Raw genomic sequence first — 23,179 nt, forward strand, 5'->3', positions numbered from 1 at the left:
TCGGTGATTATCCTGTAGCAAATCAACCAAATCTGGGAAAATAACAGCAGAGAGAACTCTGCATTACCTCAGCCGTGGGTCAAGAGGAGACTGAGATGTTGCCATGAATCATTCACCAGTAATGGTGGATACCACCCATTATCTTGATTTAGCAGATAAGTGAGACCAGATGGCTTGCAACAGTGCTGTGTGAGCATCTGATGGATTTAAAGAACTTCTGCAGCTTCCCTGTTATTGGGTGTTTGGTTACACAACAATATGTGAACTTGACATCCAGAGCAAGACCTAATCAGATGATACGTGCACAATTAAAATTCCTGTGCCAAAAAGAATGTACTTCACAACTGTTCCTGCAGTTTCATTGGCTTTGGTTGCATGGAAAGGTCTCCCTGCAGTGGGTGGTGTGGGAAGAATAGAGAAAAGAGACGGTTTGATCTTCTGTGGCCTCACTGGAGTTGAAATAGATTGTCCTCAGGTCTGCAGCCTGATGTTTTTAAGCAAAGCAGATTGCACACAGTATGTATTTTAAAACAAAGCAATTAAATCCCACCATCCAACTGGGTATGTTGTAGCAAAACAAAGGTAGTAGTAAATCTGCTGTAAGTAAAACCAGATTTAACACTGCAGCCAGCTCGTGCTGTATCTCACCAGCAACGCTGGTTCTTGTAATAGCTGTGAAATGAAGAAAACCCACCATAAAGAGAGAAGAAAAGGTGAAATGAAGATTTGAAAGGTGCCAGGGGGTGACATTCAAAGTCCCTGCTTTTTCATGCATTTCAGTGGGAACTGAATGCCTCAAGTCCCTTTCTTCACCCAGCTGCTCAATGGCACCTGGATTTTGTTACTCTTTTTAGCTGTGTGACAAGGTGGTTTATGATGTGCTCTTACATATTCTTCTGAGAAAAGTTCCCTTTAAGAGGACTTATTCTTAGCAGTCTGTTAATCAGACTGAAGAACATCAGGACTGGGAATGTTGGAAATGATTCACTTCTCTTCATCTCCCACCCGGTGCTGTGAAAAGCCACTCGCAGGCCATGCGAAGTCCTTGGTGTCCTGCTGGTGCACCTGTGACACTCAGCTCTGCTGGTCCATCTTGTCCAGGAGCTTCTGTCTAACAGCTCTTTCCCTGTTCTGGCTGCCACAGCTGCAGAGATGGCTGTATATCCATGGATTACTGCTGATTTCCTGGAGGCGTTGCAGAGGAGTCGTGTGACGCGATACTCCGATAGCACGAACGGTGGGGGTGGGGGAGTTTCCATGTCATAATATTTACTTTGGAAAACCAAGGGTGGCCTTTGATCTGAATTCTGTAATTAGCTGGGCTTATTGAAAGGGAGCCCAAGGCAGAGGCAGGAATGGCAGTGGAATTACCAACGCTGGTGGTCACACCGTCCTTACCAAGCTCGGCAGCGCATCCTCAATAAAAAACACACTGTGATCACGATGTGCTGCCACAGTGTTAATAACAATATTCTCATTTCCAGGGCTATGAAATCCCTGTCCTCAGGATGCATTTGTTTGCACACATTCTGCATTTCAGCAGGTACTAGGGGGAAAAAATGTATGGCAGCTCAGATGAATGAGCTGTAGGGAGTGAATAAGATGTTTATAATTGAAGAGAAGGTGTTTATAAAAGAAGAGAATGAAAACCTCCACTGCCGCTGATGAAGAGATGCTTATTTACACCGTTTCAGAATGCAGCCCTTATGTACTTTGATTGCAAGACATTATAGTATAGAGAAGTAATTTGGAGGGGGTATGACACTCTAGGGTAAAGACCAGCAATGGTGCTGTGTGGAGATATCATTTCTAGGAGTCTTTAAATGTATTTTACAGTTGACATAACTCATCTCGGGCCACAGCTAATGAATATGTTAATTAAGTTAATGGAGCCTCGGTAGTATTTATAAAAGCCCCAGGGATAATACATATCTAACAGGGATGATTAATCAGTGTCCAGAGACAATTGTTTTCCATCAGAGGCAAGGAAATTGTCTTGATTCCCCCTTCAGTGTTGACAGTGTTCTCCAGGAAAGCCCCCTTGAGCCTCTTTACATATGAAATATGGTGATTCCTGTGTTCCCTGTGCTTGTCTGGCTCTCAGAGATGCAGCCAGTCGAGTGGAAAGCGCTGTGCCACCATTTGGGCACTCCAGCTCACACAGGCAGCCTGATAATTGCCTTTTTTTTTTTTTTGGTAAGCATTTTTATATTTTTGCCTGGTTTTGTAAGGGAATAAGGCTTATGTGTCTGCCCTTTAATGCTCTGAGGATTCCTGGCTGATTTCCCCTTCTCTGCCAGCTCTCCTAATTGCTTTCTCCCAAGCCAACCGTTGCTGCCCCCGGACAGGGGCAGTTTGCCCTCCCCTGGCTGCATGTTGCCACCATCCACATCTGCCACCAGTGTGACCCTGATTCCTTTCCTTGCTTAGTGGTTTTATTTTTAAGATCCTTCCCTAAGCCCAGCTCAACCTGCAGAGCAGACAAGGGGAGATTTTGGGAACACCCTTCCCGGCGCCAGCCTGGTCTTGGGCTGCCTGAGAGCACTTGGGAAGCCTCAGCCTCCTCCTGCTGAGAGGCTCCCTCTGGTCTCCGGTGCCAGCCTGTGCCAGTCCCTTGTTGTTACTGCCAGCAAAAGAGTGGCAGATACTCCCAGAAATGCAACAATTCAAGGCAGAAGTCAGGGAGGGGGCAGCCAAGTCAAGACATTCCCTTCTTGCTCCAGGACCTCCCTGTGTTATCTCAGAGCTGGAGCGCTGCCTCTCCACCCGTCGGAGCTTGTACCTTGCCCACTTAAACTTGGCCTCTCCATAACATCCTGCAGCAGTGTGGAAGCCACAGCAGCCCTTGGTGGCCCTCTGCACATCCGTGCCTGGGCCGAGCTCAGCTCTGGCTGTTGCCATCCAGTTCCCAGTGAAACGGAGTTGCTTTGTGTCTGAAGTTGATGACTGTGCATATTCTAAGACTTTTTTTTCTTGTTTGTGGAAATCTCTGGTTATTTAGCACCTCGTAGAAACCGATTACATGAAATTTTTGCATGTGGATGAATTTTTTTTTTCCTCGGGCAGTCCATTGCTTGGCTTTTGGAAAGAAAAAACGTTCTTTCTTTTTCACTTGTGTTCTAGGGCAGTCTGACTGTGACTGTCTTTCATAACTCTGTCTCTGTGCCTTTCACAGACTTTGGATTGAGCAACTGTGCAGGCATCCTGGGTTATTCTGATCCCTTCAGCACCCAGTGTGGGAGCCCAGCATATGCAGCCCCTGAACTTCTGGCAAGGAAGAAATACGGGCCCAAAATAGACGTTTGGTCCATGTGAGTTACTTCTCTACTTTATAATTGTCACTGCAACGAGCAGGGACACCTTCAACTCCATCAGGGTGCTCAGAGCCCCATCCGACCTCACCTTGAGCGTTTCCAGAGATGGGGCATCAATAATGTAATAGTGTCAGGCCTTAAAGATGAAGTACAGTCTCTAAACACTAAGAATAAGGGTTTTTTCGTTGTTCCTGATCACTTTGGTTTCCTTTTCTCCCTGTTTTCTCCTAGTGGGGTGAACATGTATGCCATGTTGACTGGAACGCTGCCCTTTACCGTGGAACCGTTCAGCTTGAGAGCCTTATACCAGAAGATGGTGGACAAAGAGATGAACCCTTTTCCCACCCAGCTCTCTTCAGGTAATCAAAGGAGTGTGTGGGACCTGATCAGATCCAGCTGGTCAGAGCCATTGCATGGAATGATTGTGGCGCCTGCTGCCAGTGTGTTGTGCTAATTGGGAAAAACACTTCCTTTCATTTTAGCCTCCAAAAGAACTGCAGGAGTTGCTGTAGCAGAACTCATTTTGCTCTGACTTCTGTATGTCAGCTGAAGAAACACTGAGTTGTGCTGAGTGTGAGAGAAGGGACAAACCTGTGGAATTCTGTGAAACTGCTTCTGTAGAGTAGTCGATCAGTTTTGCACTCTCAGATTTTAGTGTATGGATGGACAAACAGATTATTTTGGAGTAGCAGATTCCTGGGCATTATCATGACTAGGTTTGAGTGATAAACTGCCTCAAATGACCTCACATTAATTATGGAGTAGTAATGACATGCGCTCAGAAAGCTATTTTGGGACAGTGACCTGGGACAACCTTTATGTATTCACAAAATGCAAAATTGTTGATGTATTAGTATTAGAAATATTAATTCCTGCTTCAGAGCCGTGTCACTAGGCAACAGAATCATTTTTCAGCTTGTAGCAAGACCACTGTCAGCATTTGGAACGAGCTCTGTTTGGCAGTTGGGTTTTATTTTTGTATGCCAAATTGGTGGTTCGTGGAGAGCTTCTGTCTCCTTCCCTGGCAGCCTGTTTGCAACGGACGTTCAGTAAAATGAAAAGATTGCAAGTGCAAAAAGGGCAGCTGAGGAAGGAAACCATTGTTACAGGGTGTGAGAGAAAGCCCTTGAGAGTTGTGTCACGAGATGAATTCTCCAAGCACAGATTTACCTGTGGAAGAAGTGGGGAGGGAAGGGTTTTATCACCTGGGTTTTATCCCTGCGTAACCTGTTGTTCCTTGTTCACTCAGCTCCTGTATGAAGGGCCCTTTTCCTGCCAGCAGTTCATATTGTGGCATGTTGTAAAGTGGAGGGTTTACAAGTGAGCTGGGATGCTGCAGGTTTCTGTATGGGGTTTTTGTTTGTTTGGGGGTTTCTATTTGGTTTTTGTTTGGTGGAGTTTTGTTGGTGTTGGTTTTGTTTGTTTGCTTTTTGCTGTCTGTTTGGCGCAATTAGGGTGTTTGGAATTTCCACTCCGGACACTTCCCGTTAGGATTCAGTTGCACAAAATGGCTGTTTTAATGCTCTAGCACATGCTTTAAAACCCCACTGAGTAAATTAAAAGAAAGATTACACTGACTGGTTCCTGCTGCACTTGTCTAGATGCCAAGTCCCGCGTCATTTGCAAAATTACCTTTGAATCCAGGGACTTGCATGGCATAGTCAACATTTTCCAAGTTTGGCAAAAAATTTACCTCCTAGACTGAGGTAAATTATTTTACCAATAAAGAGCAGTTACATGATGGCTATGGAGTGTCTTTGAACCAAGGGACTGTTCCCCCAGTCATTGTTTTCTTCCCATTCTCTTTTAAGTGGGACATTTCACTGACTTCACTGGGACAACTCAAGGCTGAACCACTCAGGAAAAGGCCTGTGGAAGGTGGAAGGCAAACACTGGGTAGCAAAAAAAGATAACATTACTTTTGATAGGCTTCACTTTATTGTTTCATTCAGCCTCCCATTTTTAATGGAAGTGAGATTTTCTCACCAATGCCTCTCTGTAGCATTTGTGGAGCTCACTGGACACTGGTCTCCAGGGAAAGCAGTATTTTGTTTATCCTGTGAGAACTTGGAGAGATGATGGTAAATTAATGGACTAGATTTAAGCATGTTAACCTTTCCTCACTGGGAACAAAGGTACACATCAGTTCCTGATCTGAGCCAGTGGCCTCGCACATTCACTGACATGGCACACTCTGATTTAAGATGACATTTGTTCCTGCCACCATTAAGCTTTGGGTCAGTGGGTAGAAACTCTGCTCCTCTGCTCTGTGAATTGTAGTGGTCGTTAACCTCTTGGGTTTATGGACCTTTTGCTTTAATCAGGTTTTATTTTTCCGTAAAATTCGTATATAGAGAGTTTTTGTAGGAGTCTGTTTGGCTTGTTCAGTACATTGTCTTTCAATGTTTCTTTTCACAGTTACTGAACATGCAGACCCATCATGTAATAGTCAGTGTTATCACTAAGCAATAAAACACTTTTTTGTGTAAGTTAGAGTATTGGGTGACCGTGAGCACCCAAAGCAACCTGTGTAGCAACAGGGGAAGTTTGGAGTTACTGTTTGACTTTTCCCACTTAGGAAACCATTTTTCATTTAAGCTTCCTCAACAACACAGCCACCTGGTTACTGATTTTAGGTGAGCAGAGGTCAGTTGCTCAGGAGGTTGGTATTCACCCTGCACACATTCCTTTCCTTCCCTCTTCCGTATGCTCATGTTCTTCCTTCTGGAACAGAGGAATTAAGTGGAGATGAGAAGAAAAGCCGTTGTTTATTCATACCCGTGGTTTGGAGGAAGCATTTCATTAGGTGGGGCTTGTGGAATGACCTTGCTGCATTTTCTCCAGAGATATTTTTAGGCCATACCTGCATACCCAGTTACAACCAGGCACAGCCTCCCAGAGAGAACAAGACACTGAGCTGGTTTCATGTATGACAGGGAACATGTTTGCTCATGTTTGCTCCCTGGGGCACTAATTTTGTCGTCCCACAGCTATGTGGCTGACCTGGGAAAGGCTTCTCTCCTCTTTGTACCATCTGACAGCTCAAATCAGCCAAAACCAGCATAGTTACTCATCTCCACCGTGTTCCCTGGGTCCAGGGAGCCTCCGGGGAGAGCTTCTCTCCAGAATTAGTTTCTCCCAGTCTGAATCTGTTATCTGTGGTGCTTCACAAGCTTCATTTAATTAGCCTGCCTGTTGGCAGGGGTGGGGGTGGGGGTGAAGTAAGATATTTAAGGAGACATCAGGTGATTTGGGGGCTGAGTGTGGTGGTGGTGGTGGTGGTGAAGGAGGAGGGTGTTGGCTTGGGAAGGGGTGATTTGTTTTGCTCTGAGCCCATGGGATGTGTGTGGTTTCTCATACGGAGATAAGTGAACTACTGGAGCGAGAGATGAAGTGGAAGAACAAGGGGTTTGTTGTTTGCTGTAATGGGGATTTCTGTGCCCAGGAGGATGAGGAGGGGGCACTCCGGGCACGCAGGGAACAGCTTTCAGCAAGTTTATGAACTTGGATGTAGACTTTTCCTGCTGCTTTTCTGCAACATTGTTGTTGTAGGAAAGTAGCAAAAATGTTGGGTAGTATTCGAATGCCCCTGAAAGCTGAAGGTTCAGCACCTGAAACCAAAATGAAAATGAATTTTGCTGTATTCTTAATTGGGCTGAAACCTTCTGCAACTGATTGTGGGCTGGATGGAAGCCAGGAGAGAATTTCTCCTCATAATGTCAAAGGGAGCCAAATTTGCCATGTCTTCCTTCCCAGCTCTGCATCCTTTCCCTTCCCCTCCACTCCCCCCGGTCCATCTCCTCCTGCTTTAAACACAGTGATTTCTCTCTGACCTTGCTCCAGCCTCTTGCTTTCACGAGGAAATCAAGTGTTGTCTCACCTGCTCCAAAACTTCAAACGAGCTCTGAGACAAAAAACCTCTTTTTCTCTTCTCCTTTATGACTCCATAAATCATTGTGACTATAAATCACTGTTTATTTTACTTACTAATCCCTTATCAGTACTGCCATTTTCCCAAGGACATCAGAGCACACCGTAAGGAAAACATTGCTTTTTAGTACACTCTTGGCCAGGCTACACACCTGTAGTAACTGCACTACTGTGTAAGTCATAAAGCAGATGGCATAGCTATTGTTTGGGGTTTTTCCTTGCTTTCTTCACAGCTGCCATAAACTTCCTACGATCTCTGCTGGAGCCAGACCCTGCAAAGAGACCAAACATCCAGCAAGCCCTGGCAAATCGATGGCTCAACGAGAATTACCCCGGAAGAGCACCACCAAATGTCACCTATCCAAACAGGTACTGCCAGGAAGGGAGGAGAAGGCCTGCCAGGGTGTCTGTACATCATGTATGTGAAAATGTGAACAGCTCTGGAGCTTCAGTTCCACTCCTGTGACACCATCCCAGTGCTTTTTCTGGGATTGCTTTTGTGACTCCATCATGAAAGGTGTTAGGATTGAGTAAAGTGTTGCTTGGAATGGTCGAAAGCAATACCTTAAATTAGAAGCTGGCATACAGTGTTTTATTTGCAGGGTGGTCCGGGGTGCAGATCATGGGATTAATTGGCTCCAGACATGGGAATAGGGATGTGTGATGGGCAGTTTCTGATCTTCTTATAATTCAGTAAAATCCAAGCTACTTTCCCCACAGAGGCTCTGCCTATCTGTGCTATATGCATGAGGCTCTGTGTTTTAAGTGAGAAGAAAGGTCAGAGTTAAGTGATCTTGCCTTGTTGTTCATCTTGAACCTTGCTGAATACATGACTAAATGCTAGAAGAGAACAAGTCTCATGGTCAGTGAAACATCGACCCAGGGAAAAAGAAAAAGAAGGAAAGATACTTGTGGTCCACTTTGGCGTTAGAAATAATCTTGCTTGACTTTAAACATGTGCAGAGCTGCCACATGAGCCAGCTAGGCAAGGCTCTCCTTGCAGTCAGTGCAGAGAAACAAGGGCAGTCTTTACATAAGGATTCATCTGCCTTCTCTTTGATTCTGCCTTAGGATGACTCTGTGCCCAGGAGACACCAGTTCCTCTCCAGTGACTGTAAATGGAGCCTCAGGCAACTCACTTGGAAATACCAGTCTGTGTTTGATCAGATAAAACCTCCTCGCTCTATCAAAGCCCTCCAGCTGTGCCTCATACATGGCCCAGTACCTGCAGCAGGTCAGGCAACACCGAGGCAAAGACAGCAAATTAAAGCCTAATTTTGGTGCTTAAAATTTGATAGTGCTCCAAAATTTCTGTCCTGACTTCAGTAAGAGGAGAGTCCCTCAGTGAAGATCATAATTTCCCCACATTCAGTTGTTACAAACCAGATGTAGTGTGTGCCTGGAGGTGTGATGACTTTTACCTGAACATGCGATCCACTGTCCTCCACCCAAAAAGGATTTGGTGTTCACCAGCCAGGCCATCTCTTTGCGTGTTTGACCTGAGGAGAATCACAAGTTTTGCACCCTCAAAGTTTGTGTTGGATGGGTGTTGAGCAGCTTGGATGCCAGGGGGCATCACCAGGGCCATCCACTGAAACGGAGAGGGCACATGTGGGGCCTGCGATGCCCAGACCTTCGTGGAGAGAATGTAAAGGTGGCCCCCACAAAGAAGTGTTTCACGAGGAATGAGAGCAGGCAGAGCCCTTCTCTTGACATTCCTGCTGCAAATTTAAGGGGTAGTTGGGTTAATTTGCCCTGTGTGGTGTTCAGCAAAAGGAGATCTGAGTGTCTGTGGTGCATTGGACTGTGCTGAGTGTGGTACATGTGAACGTTGTGTGGTAAAGAAAGGGAAAACAAGTGTAAACTGAATGAGTCATTAAGCTAATGAAATCACTGTCATAATGAGCCCAATCAATCCACTAAATGTGGCATCTGTTAAGTCAATGTAAGTGTAACAGAGACCTGGAGGGGTAATTTAATTCTCTGTCTGAGTCTTAGCTGCAGAAAAGAGGAAGAAATACAGAAGTAAGGCTTGAATGTACTTTCACAATTCTTTTGCATTTGTAGGTGTGTTTTCACGCCTCTGTTTTTAATTCCTGGCTTGCAGTTGTCAGGCTTTTGTGAGGTTGTGGGTCCCTTCCAGAGTTTACTTATTGGTGCAGTGAGGTGGGCAACTTCTTCCCTTCTTTCTTTCTCATTGCACTGATTTTCCCATCCTTTTGTCAGAAATTAAGAGGGAAGTAGATACTCCTTCTATCTGAACCCAGATTTCATTTGAAGCTGTAAAGGATAAAAGCCACAGAGATTCTTTCACTTCATTTTATTGGTAATAATATTGCTTTAGTTTCATTAGTTGATGCCCCAAGCTTGACCTACCTAGACTTTGTCATACTGGAGCTTAATGGGGGAAATAATCTGTAAAGTTTGAAATACTTAAATATGTGGCCTGACTCCTTTTGAGTTTGCCTCAGGAAGTACCACTGAAGTCAGCTTCGATTGAATTTCTCCAAGTTTTCCTTAGTGTGCAGATATGGATAAGGTGTGTTGAAACAGTGTGTGAAAAATCCACTGCTGAATTTGCAAATAATCAGTTCCTCTTAATCAACACAGAAGAAGCTATGTTACGTTCTTGCACTATTCTGGGCATAACACCCATTGTTCCAAAGACAGGAACGTGGTAGGAAAGGGAAGAACATGGAGATAAGGTGGAAGAACGGCAAAAACTGCATTTTCAGGAGAATATTCTCCCAGGCTTTTTATAAGCTTGCTTTTGTTAAAGAAATTCCCTGGAGGCAAGCAAAAATTTCCCGTTTTGCTGAGCACTTCAAGTGGAAATTGCTTGAATTTCTTTTGCTGTACAGATGTCTCAACGTGCAATGGCCAAGATAAGTTTTGCTTTTGAACTTGAAAAAAACCCAACCCCAGGCATTTCTTTGGGGCAGAAAGGCTGTTAATAAGCAAGGGGAACAAAGGGAAAGAGTTGTTTGAGATTTTCCAGACTGGGTTTTTTTTTCTGTTAAACGCTGTTTTACATCTTGTCTAAGTGCTGCAGATCAGACCCAGGCTGCTGTCTGGGCATTCCTCACAGCACAGGTGCACAGGGCAGGAGTGGGAAAGCTGGGAGTGATCCTTTGGGAGGGGGAAGGCAGCTGGCAAAAATGCCCACAGCCTAAGCTCCCCCACCGTGATAATATAAAGCTAGATACTAGGCTTTATATTAGGAGCAAGGAATATCCTTTAGAAACCAAGTGAAACCCAGCATTTCTTTGGAGATGGATGGGAGTTGACAGGTACATCTGGGAATCTGGCCAGCACACTTAGAGGCCTAAATAGGAGCAGTGTTCTTTGGAAAATCTGGTTTTAACTTAGACCGAGATGACGCTTTGCCATTTCCACTCCATTTCTCGCCTTGGTTGAGCCTGTTACAGACTCTATAGAAGAGCAGATACATAAACATGGCTTGGATGCGTGCTTTTAACTGACAGGGGTATAACAGCAGTGTTACCACTCTGAGACCTGCTGCAATAACCCTGCACATACCCCTTTTCCAGCAGGAAATTCCCTCTCTTACTCAGAGCACGGATATTGTGCGACAGGTAAGGTGTAAAGCTGAATGCCAGGGGTGTTTGATTGCAAGGAGAGGGACTTTTCAGGGAGCCATCTGGGTTGGATTTGACCTCTTTTCCTTCAAAATCAATTGGATACTGTGATTCTGTAATCTTGATGGTCCTCACTGGTCGGGTGTAGGGTAACAAATGGCGCATCCTGAGCACCACGGTGCCCTTTCATACCAGGGATGGACACGGTGGGCAGAGTCCTGTTTGTTCAGCTGTCACAGCTTCCTGCAGTGCCAGTGGTTCCCAAAAAGCCTGTCCTTTTAATGGGAAGAGAGAGATAATCACTCCCACATCCCTGAGCCCTTCAGGCTGTGCCTGGTCCCCTCTTGAGGCTCCATCGCCTCTGAGGCTCCATCACCGGCAGGATGGTTCCAATGCCAGGATGGTTCCAACGCCAGGACGGCTCCAGCTCGGTGCTCTGCCTCTCTCCCCGTGCAGGATTCACCTGGAGGACCTCAGCCAGAGTGTGCTGCTCCACATGACTGAGAAGCTGGGCTACAAGAACAGCGATGTCATCAACACCGTGCTCTCCAACAGGGCCAGCCACACGCTCGCCATCTACTTCCTGCTCAATAAGAAGCTGGAGCGTTACCTGGCCAGCCTGAGGGTGAGCCCTGCTTCTTTCTGGTTCTCTGCACGAGTGGCTGAGCAGGGGGGAAAAAAGGCCCGAAAGTTTCCCTGCTTGCTGGGAAACCCAAGGCTTCACCCGAGTTTTGGGGTGGGGATTTTTTTCCTAATTTTGTAGCACGAAGGGGAAGTATTCCCCAAATTATTAACATTATTCCAAGTAAAAATTCTCCAGGTTGCAAAGGTAATTGCTGATAGGCTTTGTGTCTCCCTGTTTCCATAGGAGATCCCCTCCTGCAGGGCAGTTACCCTGCAGGAAGCAAACTGTTACCATGCAGAGCCTTACGTGTCCATTGTGATTCTGTGATTGTGATGTGCTGTGTCCCTGTGTCAGCATAGTTCTGTTGCTTGAAATATCAATAACACCATGTAACTTGATTCAGGAGATCAAGAGGAAGCTTAAGAGCTTATTAAGGTTTTATTTAGCTTTTAAGTGAAAACTTAGCTGAAAGTTTGACGTGATCTGACCTCCTGCTGACCTTCCTGGCCCCTGAGTATGTCCTGGGCCTTCCAGTTTGACAACAGCTTCTTAATTTTTTATCTTTCTCAGTTCTTTTCACGAGGATGTTTCTTGATGATGCCACCAGTGGCATTTAAAATGTAGTGGACCAAAATCATCAGCTCTGTAAGTTGATGCTCCTCCACTGAATGCCAAGAGTGGATACAGTACATTAAGCAATAATTGAACATTAATTTCCTCTAATTGTCCCACATATTTTACTTTTCTGTGCTTTTCTCTCCACAGAAGGCCGAAGGCCAGGACAATGTTTTCCACAAGAGCCAGCTCTACCAGATAGAAAAATACAAGGCAAATAAAGACTCCTATGAGGTAAAGCTCATCAAAGCTTGTTAAAGTGCTTTGAAAACATATTGAATTTGGGGATCCTTGGTGATTGCAATCAAGGTGATGGATTTGTGGACCTGTGGAGAAAAATAAAGACCCATGGTCATTCCTGTGCAGGGCAAATAATTCCTTCAATTCCTTTTCAAAGGAACAAATAGCAATCCCCTAGAGTAGAAGTGTAAAGGTGACTTTGAGTTTTTTTGAAGAAATTAAAAGGTTTTAAGGCTCTGTTCAGCAAAATAATGTGAACTTAATCATAGGGCTCCATAGTTTCATTCTGAGGTGCAAGTTGCTGGTGTTATAACATCAAAACTGTCTTCTTGAGACTCTCCTTGAGTCTGAAGACCTTGGTGGTGTAGGGCAGAGAACTCTGGTCTCCAGCCTTTCTGCCTGTGAGCGGAGAAGGTATTTTTTATTAAACCATGGCTGGATTTTTCTTCCCTGGCTGATTCTTTGCCAAGCACTAAAATTACAAGAGTAATCTGAGCTGTGCAAGTCTTCCCTGCCAACACAAAGAGCAGCATTCTTGAGGAGTCTGCCTGCTTCAAAAGCTGCTCCTCAGCTCTGGATTGATGATCTAATTGCAGGGGCAGATTTGTGTCGTGGCTGGGTTTGTTTGTCACAAAGACTCCTTGCAAGACAAGCTGAGCTGCAAGCCATGGAAATAGCAGGGCAAAGTACTTACTCTTTTCTTACATCAATCAAAACCATCTTATTTAAAATGTATCGGTAGTGGGTAGACTCAATGAATATAATATTTCACAATGCTCTGACAGCTTATTCAAGCTGTTGCAGAGCAGCCTTTCCCTGGAAACACAGGCAGGTACCGGGATGCTGCATGGAGAGCATCTCGCTGCTCCCTGGGCCGGCTTCCTCCTGCTGCTGGTGCCACTTCTGTGAGCCAGGGATGGCTCTGCCAGCCATCCAGGAATTAGCTCATGGCTTCTGTGCACCGACCCTGTGCAGGGGAGGCTGCAGCAGGGCCTGCCTGGAGCCAATGTTTGAGTTCCCTAAGGATAACTGGAAACCAACGGCAGTGCTGGTATTTGGCCCCAGTTTGGTTTGTGGGCATGCTTAGGGATAAAATTCCTTCCGAAGCCTCTCCTGCACTCAGAGTTAGTCCCAGGGTAGCTATTTAGAGGATGAGGGGGTGTCATGTCTTTCTTGAAATAGTCATCAGGATGTACTCACAGTGCAGACTCTGCAATAATAATAACACAGTCTGTTCTCTTTCTGCATGGGCACAGCTGAGGATAGAAGTGTTCAGGGCCAGCTTGGACAAGGCTTGGAGCAACCTGGTCTAGTGGAAAGTGTCCCTTCCACTAGGGGAAGGGGTGGCACTGGATGATCTTTAAGGTCCCTTCCAACCCAAACCAGTGATTGTACAATGTTTTCTATTGCTTCAGCTGTATTTCCATGAGGGGTTATGTGATTCTTACTGTACCAGGACAGGTGGAGCTGCACAGGGAGGGGAATGCAGGTGCTGGGCTGCTACTGCCATTTGTATCTAAGGTAGAAACTCCCCTAGAATGCCTTCATGTGGGTGAGAACACAGCCCTGGCAGTGCCCAGCTCATGCCACTGGGATCAGTGGGTGCCACCGGCACTCAGAGGCAGGGGATTTGTAAGCTCAGGAAGTTTCATGAGCTGGAGAGAGAGAGTCCCTTTATCCCTCCCTGCCATTGCCAGAGTGAGAACAGGGAGGCACTGGTCCCCTGGCAGGCACTGCACAAGAGCAGAGCTGTGTGTTGCCATGGGAATAGCAGGGAGAGGGATGGGAGGGATGGTCAGCGACAGCTCCAGCTGAGGACTCTTTCATCCACCTCACTCCAGGGGTGTGAAACAAGGACTTGGCCCCAGGCAGGGGCTGCCAGCAGCTGGGGCAGGCAGGGGGCATGGGGGCAATGGTCATGCCAAGCCCCTGTTCTCCATTAGGGTTTTTTGGGGTGCTGGGAGCTGCTGGCAGTGCCAAGGAACCAGGCTGCTGCAGGCTGGTTTCACTGGAGCACTCAGCATGGACAGGGAGGAGGGAGGTAGGCACGAGTCTGTTTCTCTCTCTCCATCTCTCTTTTAGTGGGAGAGGTCTCAGGGGATGAGTGGCTGTCCCTCCAGAGCACCCAGGGGAGCAGGCAGGGGGTACCTGCCTCCCCCAGGGCAGCTGGGGGGCTCAGACCCAGGGAATGTGCAGTTTTTAGGAGCTTGTGTCACTGCCCTATCGCCATTTCAGACATGGCCAAGGCAAACACCCTTTATCTGTCTTTCAGATCCGTTGCTGGGACTAAGGGTAGGTTTGAGGGTCGAGGTCAGGACAGGAAATAGCAGAGGATGATGTAATTCCCAACCTATCAAGTATAAAGTACCGGTACAAGTCCTGCATTGTGGGGCAGCATGACATGGCCAAGCAAACTTTTGTAACTCCCCCGAATGAAATCTTCCCTCCCTTTTAAAATAGAATAGTGTGTGGCACTTCAGGAGTTTGGGATTCGGTCATTTCCCCTCTCACAGACTTGGTCATTAAGGACCAGCGTTAATAGTTTTAAAAACACTTCTAAGACCATTTGCAGTGTTCATCCAGTGTGAACTAATTAATTGCTAACACCGGATATGTGAGTTTTCTTTGCTGTGGGTGCTTTAATTGTGTGGGATGGCTGAGAAAACACACCAGCAGGGTGAAGGCCACTGACTGACTATATTGTGGCAAGAGGTTATTCACACAGAAATATTGTTATTATTAATATCATCATCATCATTGCTGTTGCTACTCCTTTATCCTCATCAGGAGTGACTGTGCAATGCCTGGGCCTGATCCAACACTGTGTTGCTCCAAGCACAGTGTGGCCAGGCAGGAATAAATGCTTGGTGCCAGAGGTGTTTACAGCCTCTAAAGGCACCAAAGGCATCAGGTGGATGAAGGTGTCACGCGGAGTGACAACAGTTCTGTGATGTGCTCATGGCTGTGGAGGGGTCAGCCAACTTTAGCTTTAGCTGGCCAAAGGGAAGGGAACTGGAGGAGATAAAGGATGGAAACACATAACTGGGGGAAGGAACTTTCCTGCATTTTTTAAAAAAGACTTGTACTCACAGTGACTTTTTAATAAGACGCAGCAGAACATGTTGCTTAAATGAGAATTATGACCACAGGAAAAAACCCAAACCAACCCAAACAAAAGCCCCTCTTCTTTGAGAGGGACGTCTCAAACCGCACCACACTGCTCTGTCCCACAAAGGCAAGAGATCCTTGAAGCTTTTCAGGGGTAGTAAAATAAAACCACAAATTTGATGCCTGAATTTTTGGATGTGAATTTTTGGCTCCCCCAGAAATCAGTGGCAGGTAAGGGGTGTTGTGCTGAATCCAGTGATGGAAAGAAGAGGCAGTGAATTTTCACTGTAAAACTGTGCTTTGAAAATTGGATTCCTTTTCAGAGTCCTACTCCCAGGTTCTGTTTTTCCTCTGTCATGACTGGAGATCAAACCTATATAGGATATGTGCTCTTGCAGTCCCACCTTCAGCTCTTCTCCTTCATGATTAGGAGCTAGGGCTCAGGGAAGGCTTGGGCCAGGAATTTTCTCCCCCTCCATGTCTTGTGCAGTTGCAGAGATGCTGTAAAATCAAGGGCCATATTCCTCCAGATCTTGTTTGGACAGAAAATAAATTATTTAAAGAGTTTAAACTTATTTAAAGCTCAGCAGCTCACCTTTTTAAATGTCAGAGGAAGTGGAATAAGGAGAAATCAAAGACCTTTTTTGGTGCTTAAATAGGGTATTTCAGGTATGGAGGCACACACACCTGTATCTGCTTCCTCCAGTGAGGACAAATGTCCTCTGAAGAGAAAACTTCCCTTTTCCTTTAATTTTCCAAAGCCGTCTTTCTCACTGCCCGGATGTCAGAGCAGATGGGAGCCATGAAATCGTGTCAGAGAAAAATGAGACGTGGAAGATTTAGTTATTCTGAGTAGTCAGGATAAGTTCCTTGTAAATGTGAAGTTCTTAATCCAGCTTGAGTAAGCGGAGTGCTTGTGCCTCACTGAACCTTCCCTTGAGTAAACCCAACTGTTCTTGTTTGTTTTACAACTTAAAGGACAAAAAACCCAAAGAACGAGAAAAGAAAGGGGAGATTCTTCACCGTCAGCCCCCAAAGAAAACTGAGAAAAGTCCAGTTTCATATAGACAGCCTTCTTCCTGTCTTGTCTCACAGATCCAGAACACCAAGGCTCTGCTGAAGGACCGGAAAGGCGCCAAGGCCGGAGCTCCCGAGAAAGGTCAGTGGGAGAAACGCCTGTGGTGCATCCCTGTGAGCATGTTAATGAGTGTTAATGAGTGTTAATGAGCCTGTCCTCTGTGTGTTGTGTGTTTGTGAGTAAAAATGGGCTTGCACTGCTGTCAGCTCAGGAGCTGGTATGGGAAAGGATTGGATAATGTCATCAAACGTGGAGCAAAACGTCCTGAACGGTGCTCAGCAGTCATGAGCCCTCACTTTTACTTCTCCTCGTGTTTGACAGCGCTTTAAAAAAAGCTTTCTTTTTTACACCAAATCATCTGCACTCACACTGGTGTTTTGAAAGCATCAACACCCACCCCAGATCACTGACAAACCAGAGCTGGTAGACAAGCTTCTTCCTACCAGAGAATGTGTTTTCCTGAGAGGGGGCTGAGGAGCAGCACAGGAGAATCCCTGACCCTGAGGATGTGCCAGTAGCAGTGGCATCCCTGACAGAAGCAGTGGGCAGCAGCTGATGATGGAGAAAGGGGAAAGGCAGGTGGGACTGGCAAGCTCAGCACATTTCAGGCAGCAAAAGGAGGGGGAAAAAAACATGAACAGGGAAAGGAAGAGACGTGACAGCCAGAGGAGACCATTAATCACACAGGGTGGGAGGGATGGGTGAGAGCTCCTGGCAAAAGGAGGTGGGAGAAAGGAGTAGAGGGAAAGGGGAGTGTTGGTAGTGCACACATGGATGGGAGACCTTGAGGAGCAGGAAGGGGATGTGGCTGGTTGTTAAATAAGGAACTAAATAAGGGGTGATCACTACAGAGCAGTACGGGGAAATAGAGTGATGGATGTAAAGCATTTGCTGTGGTGTCAGGGGGTGATTTAGAGTGGTGGCTCATGGTGGTTTCATGCTCATCCTCATGACTTCATAATTCATCATTTGGTGCTGTCAACCTGAAAAAAAAAATAGGTCCAAGTGGTGTTTTTGTGGCAGCAGAGGCAGCTCTGCTGCAAGGTAGCAGGAGTCCAGAGAGCTGGTCAGAAATGGGACATACTTCCTGTGAAAACTGTAAAAAACAAAAAAAAGCCCATTTTGCTCCCATTTGTTGTCCCTTTTGGGAGGAAGGCATAGGGGAAAGTCAGCTTATTAGGTTTTGTTCCTCTTTAGGTTTCTCCCTGTTTTTTTGATCTAAAACCCGAAAATCATTCAGATCTCAGATAAAGCATTTCTTTTGTAGAAACCATATTTTGACACAAATGAAGTGGTCAAATAATTTTGACTGGTTTTAGAAAGAAACTGGTCAGATTAACCTTGGTCTGCTTTTGCCAGACAACTCTGAGTGTGAGATTCCATCTTGTTCATCCATTCAGGTCTCAACCCCTGATGAGACCATCCCTTCACAGGAAATACATGTGAGATTTGTGGCTGTGACCTGAGGGCTGGCAGACCTAAATTATTTGATGTACCTTTTAGGTGGTTTGAGGGAACTCACAGACAGTGATTAACTGCTGGTTAATTCAATTAGGGGGACCTGGCAATCAGGCTCTTTGGACAGCTTTCCATAAAGGCAGCAAAACGTGCTTGGCATGAGCCAGTGCCAGCATCCTGTAGAAACTGAGCAGATCTTCTCCACAAGCTGCTTTGTTTTACTGGGCCAAATCCTGCAAAGATTGTTCCATTTATTTTCGGTCCTTGCTGGAGGAAGGTTCTTGCTGAAGTTGTTGCAGCAAATCTGTTCCAACTCTTAACAGCCTGAATCTGGCCAGTGCAGCTACTCCATATTTACATGTGTGAAACCAAGAGCAGATTCTGTTCCAAAATGCAAGGAAAGACACCAGGGATTAACTCACTGTGTCTCTAGGTATGGCAGTGAATACAGGACACAGATCCAGTAAGAGCCAGGCAAAGTTGTGCTAAGAGAGGAGAAACGAGAGGTTTGTCAGGCGTGGCCTTAGAGGATATAATTAATACAAACAGCTGAAGACACCTGTGGTTTTCCTTTTCAAGTCCTTGTCCCACTCAGTTTAAGCTCTCCTGCTGCCTTTGAGGGAGATGGCAGATGAATTTCCCATGGAACAACAGCGTAAGTATTGAGTGAGGGTCAGGGAATTGGGTTCTGAGTGTGTCCCTAAGTCAGGCAATGAGGTTCTGAGTGTGTGTCCCCAAGAGCTTGTGGTGGCTGGTGCATGTCAGGCTCCTGTGCAGTGTGTCCCAGGGGATGTGGGACCTGCCTGCCAGGGAAGGCAGTGCCGGTGACTCCAACCCGCTCTCCTGGTTCCCTCTCCGATTGCTTTGCAGACTCCAGCGGGGGGGTGAGCCCTTTCCACGAACCCCTGGCGACCAAGACAGGCTGTGTCACTTCCAGCTCCCTGGAGTACCTCGAGGTCCAGCAGCCACCCCCCAGGACCCCTCGGCTCCTCAAGAGGCAGGAATCTCCCCCGCAGCACGAGCCGGCCCGGAGCGGGGGCCGAGCCAAGGACTCCCCCCTCATCCTCAACATTGTGCACTCCTTCGAGTCAGTTGACAGAGAGGACCAAATAGACCAGGTTTCCCCCTCTCACCAGTACAGAATTTTAGGCTCCCCAATGAATTTCCCCTACAAAAGCTCCAGTGAAAGGACACTGTCCCCGCTTTTCCCCCCAGGGAGCACATCCCCCGTCCACCCCACCCAGGTCTCTTTCACCTACGAAGAGAAAGTGTATCCGGCAAAGGAAGAAGCCGTGTCCCCTACCCAGCTGGTGTCCAACAACCCCCTGGGCAGCCCCAACTGTGTGAAAAGCAGGGGCAGGTTCCCCATGATGGGGATCGGACAGATGCTGAGGAAGAGGAGCCAGACAATGCAGTCAGCCAGCGAGAAGCCACTGGAGGCCAGGATGCCTCAGCTGCAGCAGATGAGCCCCACCCAGATCTCCTTCAGCACAGCAGATGCTGTCAGTGGCCAGTGTTAGCCTGACATCCTGGGATTTGCTCTGCTCTGCTCTGGGATCTCACCTTTTTCCACTTTAAACAAGAAGGAAAAGCCACAGGCATGTTACTGTCGCTGCGGAACACACCACAGTGCTCCAGCAGGAAACCAGAGGTTTGCTCGTAAGGAAGGTGTTGTCCTACATATTGAAGTTGAAAGAAAAGGGCTCTGCTCGTGCTGTTAAGAAATATTAGCATTTGGCACCCGACTGTACAGTAAAACATGTCCTGAAAGAGCCACGTGAGTGTGTATTTTCACAGCTCTCACCTGGTGTTGCAGCAGGGCTGGTTGGAGGCACCGAGGGTTTGGTTCCTCAAGGTGATCTGTGTGGTGCCAGGAATGCCAGTCCCGTCAGGATCTGTGGTAAGACTGTCCCTGCTCCTCCTGCCTGTGGTACTGCTCCAGGCATTGGTCACGGGGTGGGCAAGAGGAGAAACTCCAGGTACTCTGTCCAAAGTCAGCTCGCTGACGAGCTCTGCCGAGGAGATGGAGGTGCTTTGAGTTTGAATGAAGACACAAGTGATCTAAACGTTCAGAAAAAGTGGGAATGGTGGAAGTCAAAGCAGATTTTACTTATTTTATTTTATTTTATTTTACTTATTTTATTTTTAGCTTGGTTACATAAAGGAGCTAAAAATAGAATAATTTTTTTCCCTAAAAATCCCCACTGATTTAATCACCTCACTCACAAGAAAGAGGATTGTTTAAAAACAAGTGTCGTCGTGGAAATTCACCTCACTAAAGGCCTGTTCCTTTCATATGATGGGTCTGCAAGAAGATGCTTCAAACAGAAATCCAGATTGCAGAAGGCTGTGTTTGAACAACCCAGCCCACACCTGCAGTAGTCCCTATTACAGCAAGGCAGCTTTGGACACACCTGAAGGCTTCTCTAAGAGACTGCAGTGAATTAAAATGGCTAATAAAGGACACATGAACCTGTACCAAGGTTGTTTTATACTCCAGGATTGGTAATGCAGTGGTTACCAAAAATTGGGTGTTATTATGAGCAGTGAAAATTAACTTTCTTAAGAGACACCATGTCCTGTGTACTGGTCATGTTTTTCTAAGTAAACAATACATCTGAGAGGTTGGCAACATTTTTTTTTTGTTCTGTTTTTGTCTTCAACCCCATTACCTATAAATTAGAAGGTTTAGCCCTATTTACAACCATATTTTTGCAAACAATTTTGTTACCCCCTTGGTTTGGTGTCCAGGCAAATGCTGAGAGTGAGAGTTACCCCTGTTTGAGGTGTTTTCCTTCCAGTTTCATGAGTAAGGTGTTCAGGGGCTGCGGCAGAGGCGAGGGAGGAGGTCCCCAGCAGATCCCACAGCTGAGCATGTGTTCCTGGTTTGCAGCATAACACAGGTCTTACACCAAAATCTGCATCCCAAAAGGATGAGAAAGACAGCCCTGAAATAATTTTATTCATTTTCACATCAAAAAATGTTGTATTCTGTTTGTACAGAGCACCTGTGCATCCCAGGGGGCTCCATTTTAGCTCTTTTCATTTAGAAATGTCAAAGCATTGTCATTTCCTTCGTGCTAAGAACATATCTGTGCTGCAAAGGCAGCGAGCAGGGACCACTGAGATCAGGGACCACTGAAATCAGAGACCACTGAGATCAGGGACCACTGAAATCCCACCTTTTTTGTGTGCCAGACTCACGTACCTGAACAGATGGCAGATGCTGACTTGAATTGCAAACTCAGGTTTATTTGGAACCCAATAAAAAGGTTGGGGGAGGCAGGAAAGAGACCTGTATTTTTTGTGAAGACCCAGTAAATATGTGCAAGAATCAGAATGAAAGCAAATGTTAAATCTTTTATTATATTTATAGAGAATATATGAGTACTACACTGCTAAAACATAACCATGTATCCAGCATAGACAGTAGCTTTGTACAGTCCAACTGCAGTGACCACAGAAGGGACTTCCTGAAATGCCACAGTGGAAATTCCAGGGGGGAAAAACTGTATTTGGTATCATTATTAAATACATGTACTTTTTGGACAAGATTGCCATGGACTGCTGACTCTGTTTGCCAGGTCACTGTGTAAAAAAGGATAATCTCAGCACAAAAAACCTCCAGGCAAGGTTGGACGGGGCTTGAAGCAACCTGGTGTAGTGGAAGGTATCCCTGCCCATGGCAGGAGGGTGGAAACTGGAGATTTAAGGTCCCTTCCAACCCAAAGCATGTGTGATTCCATGAAAACAAGCAGCAGAAGGGTGAGGAGAGGAAAGGATTGGCAGCACCTATCCCTTCACCCATCCAGGTGTATCCTTTGCACCTGGCTGCTGCCCACCCTCTGCAGCTTGTGCAGCCACTCTGGGCGTTATCCAACCTCTGTGACCAGTAGAGGCTGGTAGGAACGTCCAGCTCTTCCTGCCTTGAAGCAGAGATCCAAAAGGATGGCACTGAATTTCTCCTGAGTGCTGCCTCACCGTGTCCAGAGGGGAGGGAGCGAAGCTGTTCCTGTAAGTACCGTTTTTTCCTCCTTCTGCCTTCATGCAAATCTGTTTCCAGAACACCTGATCCAGAAACCTCCATGATCAGCTGAGCTCTTTTTGTGGTGTTTGCCAGAGGTTTGGCACCGAGTCCATAACAGACCTGTTTGACAGAGCTGAAAATACACCTTTACACTTCAGACTGTGCATCAGGGAAGGAGCAGTGCTGAGCTTTGGGTGCGAGAGGGAAGCACCTCTGCGGGGCCTCTCTGAGTGCAGAACCCAGTGGAGTTAATGGAGCAGCTGTGAAACACTTGGAAGAGGGTTTTGCAAACTAACTGATGGCTGGGCAGCAGTTCAGGATCTGTAGTGGTAGAAGTGTTTTTGTTCAAGCTCTTCTGCCTGGAAAAACAGGTGTTGAATTTATTCAGGGAGAAGGAACAGAAATCAGCATCTGTTCCTAAAGGTGTTGGTCTTTGTGTCTTTGTACTTCTCCTGTAAATGGGCTGCTGAATATTAAAATTCCTGAGCGTAGAGGTTTATAAATCCTAAAAGTAAATAACAATTACTTTCTTGCTTTTGCACTTGACATCACTTGATCTTTGCAATAAAATCCCTTGGTGTGCAGCTGGAAACGGGCTGGGTCGGGTTTGCAGGAGACTTTTCAGTCCCCAATGCACCAGGAAAATGGTTTGTCAGCGGAGTCCTCGGAAAAATGGGATGGAGAAAAACCTCCATCCCAAGAGGAACCTGGACCTCTATTTGCTCCTTTGTAATGCAGCTTTAAACTTCGCTGTTCGAAGCACCCCAATCTCATTACAGGCTGTGCTTATCACAAAGCGAGCAGGAACTTCAGGGACATTATTGCTGTGTGCAGGAGTTTGGGTTTTCCCTGGCTTTTCCCTGTGGCCAAAAATAGACAATTTTCTCTTTTGTATCCCAGCCCCACATCGGTGTGGGGCGTGTTTGCATTGCCTTAACTGCCTCTCTCAGAGATGGCTTGAGGATGTTTGTATGAGGGAGGTGAAAACATCAGGAGTCTTTTCAATATTTAATCTCAAAAGAAGCCTGGAATATGATGCTTTCTGTTGCTGAGGTACAGGCTGTTGTTAGAAACAAAGGGCATCAGGGTAGAGCCTGGAGTGAGATTTGGAGTTTTGTGGAGCATCTTGCCTGCTGATGCCAGGGCACTCAAAGCCCAAGAGAGGAGAAATGAGATGTTTATTGG

At 46.3% G+C, this 23,179-nt stretch overlaps 1 protein-coding gene across 1 annotated transcript in view; it reads left to right on the forward strand.

Annotated features, from left to right (window-relative positions):
- The window catches only part of HUNK (hormonally up-regulated Neu-associated kinase), a 44,128-nt gene extending 24,056 nt beyond the window's left edge, over nucleotides 1-20,072 (forward strand). The window contains exons 4-10 of the mRNA XM_032680786.1: nucleotides 3,176-3,311; nucleotides 3,546-3,673; nucleotides 7,478-7,613; nucleotides 11,300-11,468; nucleotides 12,234-12,317; nucleotides 16,527-16,590; nucleotides 18,838-20,072. Of these exons, the coding sequence (XP_032536677.1) occupies nucleotides 3,176-3,311; nucleotides 3,546-3,673; nucleotides 7,478-7,613; nucleotides 11,300-11,468; nucleotides 12,234-12,317; nucleotides 16,527-16,590; nucleotides 18,838-19,487 (1,367 nt within the window). The 3' untranslated portion in view covers nucleotides 19,488-20,072. The remainder of the gene's footprint in view (nucleotides 1-3,175; nucleotides 3,312-3,545; nucleotides 3,674-7,477; nucleotides 7,614-11,299; nucleotides 11,469-12,233; nucleotides 12,318-16,526; nucleotides 16,591-18,837) is intronic.
- Nucleotides 20,073-23,179: the final 3,107 nt, after the last annotated feature.

Source organism: Chiroxiphia lanceolata, chromosome 2 (genome assembly GCF_009829145.1).
Source record: "Chiroxiphia lanceolata isolate bChiLan1 chromosome 2, bChiLan1.pri, whole genome shotgun sequence".
Classification (NCBI taxonomy): domain Eukaryota; kingdom Metazoa; phylum Chordata; class Aves; order Passeriformes; family Pipridae; genus Chiroxiphia; species Chiroxiphia lanceolata.